Below are 11,406 nucleotides of genomic sequence, written 5' to 3' on the forward strand. Positions count from 1 at the left end.
TGGTGTTCAAATTAAATTTGAATATTGATTCTTAGATTTTCGGAAGAGGGAATCTATGGAATATTATTTCCTGGATTTGGGAAATAAGTTAGAGAAATAGAGATAGCTAGAGCATTCAAATGCAACACATATGTTCATACTTATGCAGGGTTTATTTGTAAAAAAAAGTTTTAATGTTTGGGAAAGAGAGAATATGTTTAGTTTAAAGAAATTTTTTTAAAAAATTCATATTTTTAAATGCTTCAAAAAGCGGGATGTCACAAGGCCCTTGGCATATATGCATTTTCTCAGTCATGATCTCCAGCAACGATAGGCAGAGTTACATACAAACATGGTCTTCCATTGTCCTGTTAACTTGCAACACGCCCACTTTCACCTCCCCTCTTTGTTACATGGCGAGCGGCGAGTGCATGAACAACCTATAGGGTCCTCTGAATTAACCCCACAGATTTGTTGAGACTGTTCTAGTACATTACGAATTACTTCAATTAATTTGCATGACGAAATTAAAGGTTACAAAACTGCTAGAAATGTGTCGGCCACCACCTTTGATGATCTCGTCGCTCTAGCAGGGCTTGCCGGGCTTGCAGTCGAGGGAGCCTGCAAAGCGCGTGAGCCTGGTGACGTAGGAGCCGGGCTTGGGCTTGATGAGGTCCTTCTTGTTGAACTGCCTGTTGATCTGGCCGCCGGTGACGGTGAAGTAGGCGCCCTCCATGAAGAGGTCGTCCTCCGAGTGCCACACCCAGTTCTTCCACTCCGACTCCGGCGCGTCGTGCTGCTTGGTGACCTGCTTCGCGGCGAGGTTGGGCGGCGCGATGTAGCGGTTGCCCTGGCTGATGATGGTCGGCGCCTTGCTGCCGCCGATGGCGTACATGAGCCAGTGCGTGTAGTCGTTGTTCACCACGTGGAAGAATCCCCACCGGCACCTGCAACGATTTGCATCAGTACCCATTCATGGTCATCATGGTCTTATGGATGATGAGATGGAGAAGAGAAATTGTTGCAGAGAGGCCACCGTAGGCACAACACAAACCTGGGCATCCTCTGCACGAGTCCTCTGCCGAAGTGGTTGAATGCGACGGTGATCTGCATGATCTGGTCCTCGGGGTGCTTGTCGCTGGAGCTGAAGAGCATGACGTCATTGTGGTTGGTCATGTGGCAGTTGGAGATGGTGACGCCGGTGGACTTGGCTATGACGTCGATGAGGCCGTCCTGGCAGTTGGAGAGGGAGAGGTGGTCGAGCCACACGTTGGTGGAGCCGAAGACGGTGATGCCGTCGCCGTCGGAGACGGTGCGCCAGCCGAAGTGGTCCGGCGAGTCCCGGATGTTGCCGCCGTTCTTGTTGGAGGAGATGATGTCGTTGATGTGGATGTTGTGGATGATGACGTTGTTGGCGAACTGCACCGTCAGCTGCGCGCCGTTGGCGATGCGCACCTGCACGCCGCGCCCGTCGATGGTCTTGTCGCCGCGGATGATGAGCTCCTCCTTGAGCGTGATGATCATCGTCTTGGCGAAGGTGATCCACAGCGGCTCGATCTGGATCACGGCCCACCGGAGCGTGCCGGGACGGGGGTTCACCACGTCGTCGTCGGTGCCGTCGGTGACCACGTAGAACTTGCCGGCGAGCCCGCCGGTGGTGTTCCGGCCGAACCCCTGCGCGCACCGAGCCAGGCGCTTCCGGTCCGTCGCCCAGTCCTTCCGGCACCGCCAGCAACGGTCGATCGGGTTCGTCGCCTTGCACGGCCCGTTCATCTTGCCCTTCTTCTGCCCGAGCATCTCCCTCCTCGTGCTGATATCCTCCTTCTTAATCGATCTGCATCACCACGCGCCATGCACATTCAGCTTCGATCAACAACTCTAATTCTCATGATGGTCCAAGAATGAACGAATGATCGACGGGCTTGCCTGTGGACGGCGCGGTTGAGTTGGTTGGCAACCTCAATGGGGTCGTGCTGGTAGGTGGCCTCCGCGGCGGCGTCCGCCATGAGCTTGCGCTGCCGCCAGTAGTCGTCGAACTCGCCGATGTTGGCCTCCGACACGGCCGCCGACAGCAACAAGACGACGGCGTACAGGACGAAGGAGCCCGGTCTGCTCCATCGGAAGCCCTCCTCCATGGTGATCTATCAACTAATAATAATAACTCCAAAGATCTCCTCCCTCCCCAATAATCAACACGACCCACCACTGCGCCTCCTCCTACCTTTATCTTTCTATGCAGAGAACTGCTAGGTATATGAAGGTAGGACGGTGAGCGCCATTGCTCGGTCGAAACGTCGAGGAACGGGGAGGATTATATAACAGGGCCACTGCTACCATGGGGATCGATCCAGGTGGTGGTAAAATTAGGGAGCGGTGATGCGAGGAGGGAGGCGAGCCGCACGAACTTAATTTAGCTCTGAGGAATGAGCGAGGTAAGCTTATGTGTCGGTCCTGTTAAATTGCTATTATTGGTCGCGGTGCAGAAGGTTTGTGATGGATGAACTAGTTCCCGATTTATGCATGTGTATTGGGCGACTGAAATTTCAGAATGATTCAGTCCACTACTCTATCAACCCACGTCCTGCATGGACGAGAATCTAATTAAAGTTTCTTATCTTTGCCCTCCCCTCGCTCTCTGTATGATTTTTCCACCATATTCATAGCTTAATTTTATATCCTTCGCATCATATATCATTATGTGTCTTTAATATGTGTGTTAGTTGAAACTTGAAACATTTAGCTTTATAGGGTGTTTGGATGCCCGAGCTAAACTTTAGCTCCTGTCACATCGAATGTTTGACACTAATTAGGAGTATTAAACATAGGCTAATTACAAAACCAATTTCACAACCCCTAGGCTAAATCGCGACACGAATCTATTAAGCCTAATTAGTCCATGATTTGACAATATGGTGCTACAGTAAACATTCGCTAATGATGGATTAATTAGGCTTAATAAATTTGTCTCGCGATTTAGCCTAGGGGTTCTGAAATTAGATTTGTAATTAGTTCATGTTTAGTCCTTCTAATTAGCATCCGAATATCCGATGTGACACGGACTAAACTTTAGCTCCAGGGTCCAAACACCCCCTTAATTACGCTAATTCTTGCCAATCCATGTATCGCTGCTCCCATAAATCTGGATTTTAGATTTCTGATTTTCATCATTTTAGTTGTTGTAAGCTTTGCATGTTAAGTTCAAACTCTTGTGCTTAAGTATTGTACCTTTAATTTAAAATATTTTTGATATTTTGTTAAAACATTCTAGATCCTAGCTAGATTATCGCATTTTCAGTCCACACAACAATACTTCAAATATTAAAATTCCACCGTTGAAAAGTTATAACTGTATTGCTATACTTTTTTATAAAAAGATACTTACAATTAAACAGTTAATGCATATATGTCGCAATGTGTTAGTTAAATTGTATAAATGTAGCAACTAATAGAATTTATTGTAATTGTCATTGACATATGCTTATACGTCCATGCATACATGTGTATACTTGGTCTACATGGTGGCGCACATCATGTATGTTTACTTTAAATCAGCTTTTTATATCTTACTAGAGGTAGAAGTTTGTAATTTGGAAGCATATATGCATTGTTAGTGTCATTGGTATTGTATACGTTAAGGAAATATTTTTCATAATTTCTAAACATGAAAATATATACTTATCGGCCATTTGTACATTGTATATACTTGGTCTGCACAATGGAACACATCATGCATGTTTTACTTTAAGCTAACTTTTTATATATTAATAGATATAGAAGTCTGTAATTCAGAAGCATATATATGGGTACCTTATCGTACTTTTAATAATAATGTATGTGACTAATTTAGATGTAGGTTTAAGGGGTTATTTTAGCTTAACTTTAATAATAGCTTAGGTGATAATTTATATGCAAATTTAGGGGCTACTTTCTTATATTAATGATAGAGGTAGGTAATTTAGATACAAATGTTAGTTTACATTACCTTTTATAATGATAGGGTGGTAATTAAGATACATATTCAAGGTTTACTTAGTTTTTTTTAGTAATGGTATATATGGGTAATTTTGGAACAAATTGTAACCAATTGTCATTATTGTCAATGATGATTATAACCGATGACCGGATGTGTTTGTTTTTATTGAGAATTTATAGGATTTATCTATTTTTCTGACACATCTAATGAAGATTACCGTCCAATTAGCAATAGTAAGGTAAGATGGTGCGAACGGCAAGCATGACAACAAAAGAAGAATGGGATGATGAGGTTATGGAAGGAGGTTTAGCATATGTTTGGTTTTGGAATATAGTTAGGGTTCAAGATGGATTTATTGGATGCCAAGCTTCAAGGAATGTTTGCATGAAGATATGACTGAGCTATGGTGGGCTTGGTACAACAAGTGATCTAAGCCAAAGAAGATTCCTCTTTTATCTACTCCCTCCATCCAAGAATATGCTACGCTTAAGTTTGTCTTAAGTCAAAGTATTTTAACTTTGAATATGACTAGTAAAAAGATCACAAAGATTTATATCATAAAAACGATGCTAGGCAGTTTCGTCATGAAACCGGTTTATCATAACATGTAACTTTTTATATTTGAAATAAATTATTTTAGAGATGTTACTAGTCAATTTTGATTTAGGATAAACCTAAACATAGTTATATTTTGAGACGGAGGGAGAATGAGAGTGTCACCTAACGAAGTGTAAGATAATATGTCCAATAAATCAACTATATCACATTTTAAAATACGTAAGGGTCTACATGTATATTGGAAACAGGAGTAAACTGTTTATAGTAGTTACTCAACGACGAATGGTAGCCCTATTATTAGGAGCAAAATGGCTTAATAGACCAGCACATAATTTGTGCTGTTAGTGCCATTGGATCAAATTCTGAATTTTTTAGTTTAAAGTAGGCCCATTTCGGCGGAGCTCGTCTTCAGCTCTCTGCTCCACTGGAAATGGGCCTATTTTGGCCCCATTGAAATTTACAAAGCAATGGCCCAAAATTAAGTGTAACTTTGTTTTAGATTTTCTAGTCAACTAGGTGCATTTCGTAATCTTGAATGAATCAGAAAAGTTCCAATGATCATAAAGAAAAGTTCTAATATTTCATCGAGACCGAGAGAGATACAAACTAAAATTGAGATCGGTACTGGTGGGGTGAAGGGAAGAATAGGCTCACGATAGGGTGGGTGGAAGTCGGAGCGGTGTAATGTCAGGACAAAAGAGGCAGAGTGAAAGTAAAGAAACATGAGTTGCTAATTGGGGAAGAATAGGACGTGGCTGGATGGTTGGAGAGACAATGCGCTCTAGCAGGTGGTAAGGGGTTGCGGACGTAAAACACAACCGGAAACGGTGATGGCTAGAGGTAGACGACAAGTGGCACCTACATATGTTCACGTGGCATATAGAATTCTTGATTTATCTCATTCCTACCATGTAATATATGTAATGTCCATAATTATCTATTATCTCCTACAAGCTACTTGGTAATTAGGATGGAGCATTTGTTTTACTGCCGGTGGCATTAGGATGGAGCATACTAATTTCTATGTTAGAATTCATAAAGAACTCGGTAACCCTAGATCATACTCAAAGGAGCACGAACGGTAGAATCCAGCTAAAGGTGAAAAAGGCACGGATCTTAAAGCTCGTCTATCTACAAAAGAAACAGTATCACTCGCCGTCGCCTACACCTCTCCAAATTCTCACCCCACCCGGTCCATACAGCTGCCAAGCCCCCAACTCAAACGCCGCCGCCAAGCGCCGAGCGCCCCGACGAGACCCAACCCAAAAGCTCCGTCAGGAAAGGGAAGCGAGAGCACCGCCCGCGAATCCGGCGATGGACGCGTCGGCCGGCGGCGGCGGGAACTCCCTGCCGACCACCGGCGCGGACGGCTCGAAGCGCCGCGTCTGCTACTTCTACGACGCGGAGGTGGGCAACTACTACTACGGGCAGGGGCACCCGATGAAGCCGCACCGCATCCGCATGACCCACGCGCTGCTCGGCCGCTACGGCCTCCTCGACCAGATGCAGGTGCTCCGCCCCCACCCCGCCCGCGACCGCGACCTCTGCCGCTTCCACGCCGACGACTACGTCGCCTTCCTCCGCTCCGTCACCCCCGAGACGCAGCAGGACCAGATCCGCGCGCTCAAGCGCTTCAACGTCGGCGAGGACTGCCCCGTCTTCGACGGGCTCTACAGCTTCTGCCAGACCTACGCGGGGGGATCCGTCGGCGGCGCTGTCAAGCTCAACCACGGCCACGACATCGCCATCAACTGGGCCGGCGGCCTCCACCACGCCAAGAAGTGCGAGGCCTCCGGGTTCTGCTATGTCAATGACATCGTCCTCGCCATCCTCGAGCTCCTCAAGTATCATCAGGTATGCCAAATCCTCTCGGATTTTTGGTTTTTTTTCTTTCAAAAATCAACAGTATGACGGATGGAATTACCCCATATCCTGTAATTGCTTTGTAGCGCGTTCTGTACGTCGATATTGATATCCACCACGGGGATGGCGTGGAGGAGGCATTTTACACCACGGACCGGGTGATGACAGTATCGTTCCACAAATTTGGGGATTATTTCCCTGGGACGGGGGACATTCGTGATGTTGGGCACTCGAAGGGGAAGTATTACTCCCTCAATGTCCCATTGGATGATGGTATTGATGACGAGAGCTACCAGTCATTATTCAAGCCGATTATGGGCAAGGTGATGGAGGTTTTCAACCCTGGTGCGGTTGTGCTTCAGTGTGGTGCGGATTCCTTGTCGGGAGACAGGTTGGGCTGTTTCAACCTATCTATTAAGGGGCACGCGGAGTGCGTGAGATTCATGAGGTCCTTCAATGTCCCACTGTTGTTGCTTGGTGGTGGTGGGTACACCATAAGAAATGTTGCACGCTGTTGGTGCTACGAGGTATGTAACAGGAGAGTTTCCTTCATGGAGGAAAACGCATTTTGTAATGCCTTTTGATTTGTTCAGTTGTTCGTTATTGTACTTATTCCAGTAGTATTGTCGAATTAATTATGTGAAATAATAAAAAGTTATTGCATTGTACTGTGTAGCATGAAAATCTGCCTAAAATGTGTGGTAGGACTGGTATGCTGGTTGAATACTCACGTAAAAGTAATATGTTATATGGAATTTCATTTACATCTGTATTTTCTATTTATTTCAAACACGCACAGATAGTCTTCTAAATCAGGTTACATAGGCGTTAAATAAATAACATATTCTCCAACTTTACCTATAATGTTTTCTTCAAGCACTTATATGTTGTCGCTATCTGACTATGTATCTAACTAACTTGCTAATATTTCCTTTTTTTTCCTTTTCAAAACACTACCAGCAATTTTCAGTTTCCATGTACTCCCCTTGGGCTCTGACATCAACTTTTCTGTAGACCCAGTAAAGCCCTTGGCTTCACAATCTACCTTTGTGCAAAAGTAAAACACATTTTTTTTAATTTCTGCCCGTGTTCCTAGTTCTGTATAACTTTGCTTTGATTTATTAAGACATTTCGGAGCAATATTTGAATTATCAGAAAGTTTTTGTGAACTAATCTGCAAAGATAGTTTCTACAAACTTTTTTGTTTGCATTGCCATGAAGCATCTTGCTTTAAAAAGATTGTGCATATCATTATCCAGTTTTTACTTGCTGAATGCTGACCTTCGTTTTCCTGTAGTTCACATGTTTTGAGTTGAGTCTACTAAGATGCCACAGGAATTTGATTTTCACTATTTACTGTTTAATAACTTGTAGGTTTAATTATACGTGAATAACTTATGTCTGTACCGAATAATGTTCCCCCCTTTTTCTTCAAAGATTAGCTATTCCAAGTTCCAATTCATTCAGCCAATGGATAATCAATTGTGCTCTCATCAATGAAACCGGATTAAACTATCCAATATACTGTTGATTGATTGGGGCTAATGCTGTTTGCTAAATATGCTTAGTTACCTGTATTTATTGTTGATACATCTTTCCTTACTTTTCCACATTTTTTTTGAGCAGACAGGAGTTGCGCTTGGTCATGAGCTCACTGACAAGATGCCCCCTAATGAGTATTATGAGTATTTTGGTCCAGATTACACTCTACATGTTGCTCCAAGTAATATGGAGAACAAAAACACACGGCATCAATTGGATGATATAAGATCAAAACTTCTTGATAATCTATCAAAACTCCGACATGCTCCTAGTGTCCAATTTCAAGAACGACCTCCAGAGGCCGAGTTACCAGAGGTGAGAATTCCGTTACAAGCAATAAAATAGTTGCATTATGTTGTTTTATACTTTAAAATAAGTCAGGTTCAAAGATAAGACCATCTTTAATAGACTTTCTGTGAACACGACCACCCTGAATTTCAGATTGTCTTTTTGGGATAACTGGGGCCGCAGCTCCCTATTAACTGGTGATGGAAAATAACCATGGAAAGTTGTGGCTTATATGGCTCCACAATGTTTAATTATTGGGGAGTGACATTGCTTGCTACTTGTTTTGATATATATAAATGACAAAAACACCCTGTTCATGTAATCCTGTTCTGCTCATGCGGGTGTAGCAGGCTTTCCTTGCCTTTTCTGCTATTTGCTTTCCTTTTTGTCGTATAGTTCTGTTGGTACGTTAGGTTGGTTTAGAAACCAGACTGAACTACTAGTTGAACTGCAAAAGCTGGAAAAACGAGAAAAAGAACTGTGTAAAGAATGTGGGCTCAGTGAATCTTACCCACAACATACAGAGGAGGTTCTGAAGTAGTCCAGTACCACCCTTGAAGTTGCAGCCCCTGTGGCAGAGAGACAACCGTATGGATAAACTACAAACACCTTGCAATGAGAAAATGGCAATGCTCAGAAATAAAAAGGAAGAAAACAACAAGCCTTAAACATAAAAAACGCAATACTGCAACACAAATCCAACCTGTCATGAAGTGAAATCACAAAAGCTCAACACCCAAAAGTTGAATAATGCAACCCAATAAACACAAAAAATGCAGCTCAACAAGAGATGCAATTCCATGGTGTTACAGATGTAGAATTTCACAAAAGCTTCATCCCATCTGGCTGCCACTATGGTGGGAGATGTGACCTAGGAGGGTTCTGCATGCCAGAAATAAACGATTACACCATATTATGGCTAATTTGTGTTCCTGTTTCATGTAGCAAGATGAAGATAAAGAGAACCCTGATGAAAGACGTGATGCTGATTCTGATGTGGAAATGAATGATGCCAAGCCTTTGGAGGACTCTGGAAGGTATTTATACTTGTTTCTTCAACATTAATGTGAATTATAGCAGCAACTGCTTCAGGTGGTTATATCATGTGCTATAACATGTGTCTTTTCTATCATAGGAGGAGCAACATACAAGGTGTAAGAATGAAGAAAGAACCTGCTGAGACAGAGGCAACTGACCTGGTATTTTTCATTTTGTATTTGTGTTAATTTAAATGATCTATGGGCGTGAATTTCCACTTTTTTTGTTATGGAATGTGTAAATTGGAAGAAATATAAGCACTTCTGCTAGGTTATGTGCTGATGTAACATATGCAAGTGCACATGGTACAGTAGTTCTTATTACCTGTTGGACAGTTGGAATCAGCTACCTTGAATATGACCCAATGTGCAATGTGTTCATGTGATGTGGTTTGATAATAATCCTGGCTTGAGAGAACCAAGATGCATTGGACCAACAATTACTCTATTACTCTTAATAAAATGCTTTCTTATGAGTATACTTTTGTATCACAAATGAAATATTAATAGAGTAAATCTTGGACAAAGCCTTTTCCTAATGAAATGAAATATGCCCTACAATGTCAAATGGAGGGGAGTATCTTTTTCTCTCCATGTGCTTTAGTAATTCCCATGTTTCCATAATTTTTTTCTGGGGAAGCTTGTCAAGATTCTGTACTGTCCATTTTACTGTGAGGACTTTTTGTTGAAACAATATTAGGATTTTTTTCAAGAACATGATGCATGTGTCAGCTTTTATTTCCTTCAGTTACATATCATTTTCCGCTACTGACGCTCTTGTTTTTTTTTGTGACATGTAGGATGTTAATAGTGTAGCTGCAGAACATTCAAGAGGAAATGGACCTGTTGCTGATGGAGTTGGTTCCTCAAAACAAACCCTGGCAAGTGTTCTTTTGTCTAGTTGAACATCCAATCTACCAACTAATCAAGAGTTCCAGGGGACTTGCTCAGCGTACTTACAGATTCTGTACTGAAAGTCCCTAAGCACAGCTGCCGTTTCTCCTCTGTATATAGTGCTGTCTTGTACACTAGTCACTAACCAAAGCGTTTCTCTGGTTATTATTGTTTGCAGCCTAATGATGCAAGTCCAATGGCCGTAGACGAACCAGGTGCTCAGAAAGTTGAAACAGAGAGCTCAAACAAATTGCAGGACCAACCAACGATGCAACAGAAGCCATAATCGGGCACCTTAACTTAGTACCTGATGCAATTGCATCTGTAGCCTGTAGATTCTTTTTTTCATGTTCGTTGACCGTAGACAAGCCGTGACAGTTGAAAAGCTTTAGCAGGGAGCTGAAACAAATGCAATTGGAACAGATTATGCATCTGAACCCATGATATTTTGATTATTACATTTGAGTTTCTAACATCTGCAAATGATAGTTTTGTTTCGTCATGGAAACCTTATCCTTAACCCCAAGCTGCTGCAAAGGAATTGATGTCGTCATGAAATATGGTGTGGCCCAAATAAGCAGTGTTTTTGACGTAGATGGTACTTTTGGCACATGTGAGTATGTGACTTTGTAATCTGTTGTAGCTAGGCGAAAGGTCTGTTGGTTGGAGTTGTCTTCTCTTCTCATCCCTTGTGTATGGAGCTTGTGGTAGCCTATTAATTAGAAAACTATTATTTAACAAATGCTAGTTTACTGATGGGCCGCGGGTCACAGCTTGTCTTATTTTGCCCTCGATTGCATCAGATGAAGTTGTGGCTTGCTGCGATATTGATGATGTGGTAATTTCTTTCTTCTGTATGCTGCCTTTGGATTTTCGTATGGGAAGGTGCAGGTCCCATCCACTGAACGGAGAACGCAACAGGAGGGCAGAGGGACTGGTGATGGAACATATGATTGTCAAAGTTTTGATTCAGAACTACAATTTTACGACTTGAAGATGTACTAGTTTGATTGGACTAATTTTTTAGCAGGTAGAATACTGTATGATTTTACGATTCTGTTATGATTCTACAACTTGCAATCTTATTGAGAGAGGCGTCAAATTAAAAGTTGGTTTTTGTGCTCAAAATATTCTACTCCTTCCGTCCCAAATTACTATTCATTTTAACCTTTTTAGGTACATAATTTTTGCTATGCATGTAGATATATATTAATTTGAGACGGAAGGAGCAGGTGGCATCCGATTAATGTTACAACACTATCTACTGGGTCT

General features: G+C 42.6%; 2 protein-coding genes across 3 annotated transcripts; one reads left to right on the forward strand and one right to left on the reverse strand.

Annotated features, from left to right (window-relative positions):
* Positions 1-324: 324 nt before the first annotated feature.
* Positions 325-5,619, reverse strand: LOC117851297 (pectate lyase). Its single transcript, XM_072293288.1, has 3 exons — positions 1,906-5,619; positions 1,034-1,813; positions 325-926 (listed from the first exon to the last, which is right to left on the reverse strand). Exons 1-3 carry the CDS (start codon positions 2,112-2,114, stop codon positions 566-568), a joined length of 1,350 nt encoding a protein of 449 aa, XP_072149389.1. The 5' UTR covers positions 2,115-5,619; the 3' UTR covers positions 325-565.
* Positions 5,620-5,681: 62 nt separating this feature from the next.
* LOC117851296 (histone deacetylase 1) lies at positions 5,682-10,617 on the forward strand. Of its 2 annotated transcripts, none has more exons than XR_004639517.2 (7): positions 5,682-6,364; positions 6,460-6,900; positions 8,000-8,230; positions 9,149-9,240; positions 9,339-9,402; positions 10,041-10,207; positions 10,313-10,617. XR_004639517.2 is itself a non-coding variant. In XM_034733089.2 (7 exons), exons 1-7 carry the CDS (start codon positions 5,825-5,827, stop codon positions 10,418-10,420), a joined length of 1,557 nt encoding a protein of 518 aa, XP_034588980.1. In that variant the 5' UTR covers positions 5,684-5,824; the 3' UTR covers positions 10,421-10,617. The 2 variants fall into 2 exon arrangements, 1 of the variants encoding a protein (XP_034588980.1); XM_034733089.2 differs by having other exon boundaries at positions 5,684-6,364; positions 10,041-10,121.
* The last annotated feature ends 789 nt before the right edge of the window (positions 10,618-11,406 follow it).

This window comes from Setaria viridis, chromosome 4 (assembly GCF_005286985.2).
Source record: "Setaria viridis chromosome 4, Setaria_viridis_v4.0, whole genome shotgun sequence".
Lineage (NCBI taxonomy): Eukaryota > Viridiplantae > Streptophyta > Magnoliopsida > Poales > Poaceae > Setaria > Setaria viridis.